This window comes from Podarcis gaigeae, assembly GCF_964106915.1.
Source record: "Podarcis gaigeae genome assembly, chromosome: 15".
Classification (NCBI taxonomy): domain Eukaryota; kingdom Metazoa; phylum Chordata; class Lepidosauria; order Squamata; family Lacertidae; genus Podarcis; species Podarcis gaigeae.
Window position 1 is genome coordinate 2,825,285 of NC_139692.1, and position 3,894 is coordinate 2,829,178.

The window sequence follows — 3,894 nt, forward strand, 5'->3', positions numbered from 1 at the left end:
ACCCTGTGCCCCTCTTCTGTCCTCTCTCAGGCCCCAGAATGAGGAGAGGCTGAGCTGGCAGAATGAACTGTTCTGCTTGAGAGAGGAGGTGAAGTATCACATTTGTGAATGCTCCATAGTTTAAAAAGTTTCCTTTTTAAACAAAAGTAGAGTGGGCTGACCTAGAACCTCTCCCCTTGATTGAGAAGCTTGATTTTTACTTGCAAGGTTTAAAACAAAAACATTTTAAAAAATGGCAGGCCCTGCCTGACCCTGAAGGGGAGTGGTGGGCTGCAGATGCTGAGCTCTGATGATGTTGTTGTGGAGCGCATCAAGCGCGAGTACAAACCTACTTAGCATTTATTGACACACTGTGGCACCAAATACATAAGCAATTCACTACTGTCCACAAGATTGCTTTCCTCTGGAGTTGCATATTTTATTTTATGTAGGAAAAAAATTTCATGTAGAAAAGCAGGCCCATGTGCTTGTTAGGACAGGATTCAGTTTTGTCTCAACAAATACAAAGTGAATATGGATTTCTTTTCAAACTGGGTAATTTAAAAGCAAACAAACAAACTCCACAGCAATAACCCCACAGCTGTGTTAGAAAACTTAGAATCCAGTTTCTTCCTTGCTTAAAAACTGAAAGAAAAAGATTAGTCTTTACCTATTCTGCCCTATTAGTCAGGAGGTCACACTGATGCTCTCTGACCTTATTGTATGTGTGTGTTTTTACAGAACAGTTCACGGTGTCTGGTCTGATGGAAGCAACTCAGATGTTAGTGGATATTGATGGTGATGTCCTTGTGTTCCTGGAGCTGGCTCAGGTATAATAAACGACTTGGTCATAGTGAATCCATAGTGATCCCTTGAGGTCAGTCACATTGAACTCTGAGACTTGCTTCCCAGTCAACTTGTACAGCAGTTGGCTCAAGGGGTCAAATCTGGCAGGTTGTCACCAGGGACTCACCTGTCAGTTACACGTCACATGACTGACAGGTAGGCAGGGTCCCCCACCCCACCCCTGCTCACCTGCTTCAAAGAGTGTTTGCTCTTTGCAGCAGCTCAGCTTTAAGCAAGAGGGTAGGAGCAGCAGTGACAGGTGTGGGAGTCCCCCCACGCACCCACCTCCCACTAAGGAAAGTGAGATCAACTGATGAGCAGGGATTAAATTCCACTGCCTTGGCTGTGTGATCCTGTTCCCTGTTGGGAACAGGGCACACAGCCAATGCAAGATTAAATCCTGCCCTTCTGCCCATCAGCGGACGTTACCAGTGGTAGGTGTGTTTTGGGGGAAATGTCCTTGTGGGTCAAGCTGGACCCTCTGGTGGGCCAAGATTGGCCCATATGCTGAAGGTTCCCTACCCATTCTGTACAGGATTGCACAGTTAGTAGCCCCAGTCATTTCCTTAGCAGTACTGGCTAAATTACCCTGTGGTGTTGTGCTGTGACTCATGTCAATATCTTATTTCCCCCTCCCACAGTTCCATGGTGCCTACCAGCTAGCCGACTGGTGCCTCCATCATATCTGCACCAACTACAACAACATCTGCCGCAAATTTCCTCGAGAGATGAAAGCAATGTCAGCAGGTAAGCGTGGAAGAATTATGAGTTGTGCATTGCCTTGGGTGTCCATGAAGAAAAGCAACAAATAAGATTTTTATAGCTGTTTCTTAAAGATGCACAAGAGTATCAGTTTGTAACCTTGCAATCTCAGCAAAACCCTTAAAAATGGTTGAGAACACATGAGGCTTGTTCCCATCCCATTCCTTCCAGTAGGATTCCTCATGGCAGTTGCTGATCCTCAGGGTTGGCTCCTGTCTGCGCCCCTCTTCCACTGAAAGCTGTTCTAACCCTTTCAGGTCAATGGCTGATGCCATCCAGTTTTGCTGCACATAAATTGCACATTGACAGTTCAGAGTTTTGCAAACCATCCACGTCTCCACAGACTGCTTTTCCCACAAACTTCAGCTGCATGTTTGCAATTCTGACTTTTCTTTTTTAACTGTAATAGCAGGCTTTTAAAGTTCCTTCCTTCCTCCCATTGCAGAGAACCAGGACTATTTTGAGAAGCATCGGTGGCCCCCAGTTTGGTACCTGAAGGAGGAGGACCACTATCAGAGGGCCAGGAAGGAGCGTGAGAAGGAAGACTACCTCCATCAGAAACGGCAGCCTAAGAGGAGGTGGCTCTTCTGGAATGCCTCCTCTCCCGCCCAGTCACCTTCCTCATCAGCAGCCACAGCTTCATCTTCATCTTCCTCCTCTTCCTCTGCTGTGGTCTGAGAGATGCACTGCCCCTACACACACACACACTCCTCTGTCTCTCTTGAGAGAAGGGAGCCTGCCACCCTGACCAACATCTGGCTTGACAGGCTTAGAGAGGACACCACCAGCTAAAACCCTCAGTGGAGAAAACAAGCATGAATGTCCCTGGGAGGTTAGCAAGAACCTGTGCAGGTGGAGCTCAGGGTCTGGAGCATCCTACATCTTCACCCAGAGCTCTCTCCATAGGGTCCCAGTCCTTGCCTCAGCCAGTGTTGGCGCACAGCCGTTGGAGGCTGCCCGGGTGGAATGGCAGGCGAGCCAGTTTTCTTTAGAAGGGGGCTCACTCATCTAACAGGACACACCTCATGTTTACAGGAATGCAAGAGGTTTACTTTGAAAATCTGCTACAAGGAAAATGCAGTTCTTCAGTGATTTAATGAGGGTTCCCGCACCTTTGCAAAAAAGAAATAATGGGGTGCCTCACACTGTCCGCCCCTCTGCACCATGTCATTTCAAGCTGCTGAAGACAGGCGCTGTGCCCCAGATTTTTTTTTTCTGGGCTTCTTTTCATGACAAGGTGATCCTTTTTCTGTTGCACGTCCACCCCTGGGGCCTAGCTCTAGGATGTTTGCTAGCAGCAAGGCACAGATCCTGGGAGCATCAAACAGCTGTGGACCCTCCTCCTGAGAGGCAGGCCCTGCTAGAGGAGGCATAGGCCAACAGATGCTTCAGTTCTGCACTGAGACTGAATTGCAACAGGAAAAAAGTCCTAGAACACAGAATATGCCTGCTGTGGCTGGAAAGATGCTGTTTTCTTTCTTTCTCTCGTTGCTTGCACACTACAAGTTAACAGGTTGGCTAGCCCAATGAGAGCAAGTTAAGAAAGTTGTCAAGGGAGTCTCTTCCATCCTGGCCTGTGCTGGCCATGTTTGGGAATGTGCTGCTTCTGAAAGAATTGGAAACTCCAGCAGCTGACGCTGTTTTTAATGAAGCAAACCAATACACCAACTTGGATTTTAGTGTGCAAGGTTGTGTTGTAATAAATGGTATTTTGAAAAGATGCTTGTGGCCTCCGTCTCTGATTTGGAGTGAAGGATCATGCTCCTTTCTGGGAAACCTCTGGTGTTGTGAAAGTGGGTGGAGCGATCTATGTAAATTCTATCATTGTACAGTAGCCTGGTCCTCCGTCCAGGCTGGGAAAAGGCATGACCAAAATTCAAGGACATTCCAGCTGGGTGAAAACTTTTGAGGAGGGTGTGTGTCTGGGGGCAGACCCAAGGGACAGTTGGAAAGGTTGGAAAGCCACACTTGGCCCCAGGGTCCCGTCCCACCCCCAAAAGTAGACAAAGACCTAGCTGAATAGTATGGGCTCTACTGATTCACTACCAAAACTGTTACAAACTCCTGACAGTTGACAAGCTTTATTTAAATTGTAAAAGGAAGTTTGAAAATATTTCATATCACTGATCCACCATATCCTTGAGAATCCTGCTTTTCTCCCATGCTATCCCAAGCAGTCTCCCACCTAGGTCTGGCTCAGCCCCACTAACCCTGGTTGCTGCCTTCAAAGTGTCACCTGAGACCCAAGCCTAGGCATACATGAAACCTACCTTGAGAATATGTGTACAGACTGCAAGGCAACGTATA

At 47.5% G+C, this 3,894-nt stretch overlaps 2 protein-coding genes across 8 annotated transcripts in view; both read left to right on the forward strand.

Annotated features, from left to right (window-relative positions):
- RHOBTB2 (Rho related BTB domain containing 2) overlaps nucleotides 1-3,307 on the forward strand; it is a 47,966-nt gene extending 44,659 nt beyond the window's left edge. For all 7 annotated transcript variants that reach the window (XM_083713559.1, XM_083713558.1, XM_083713561.1 and 4 more), the window contains 3 exons: nucleotides 721-809; nucleotides 1,467-1,572; nucleotides 2,033-3,307. In XM_083713559.1, coding sequence (XP_083569685.1) covers nucleotides 721-809; nucleotides 1,467-1,572; nucleotides 2,033-2,265 — 428 coding nt within the window. In that variant the 3' untranslated portion in view covers nucleotides 2,266-3,307. The remainder of the gene's footprint in view (nucleotides 1-720; nucleotides 810-1,466; nucleotides 1,573-2,032) is intronic.
- R3HCC1 (R3H domain and coiled-coil containing 1) overlaps nucleotides 1-3,894 on the forward strand; it is a gene marked incomplete at its 5' end in the record, with an annotated part of 426,543 nt that overhangs the window by 318,274 nt on the left and 104,375 nt on the right. The window lies entirely within an intron of this gene.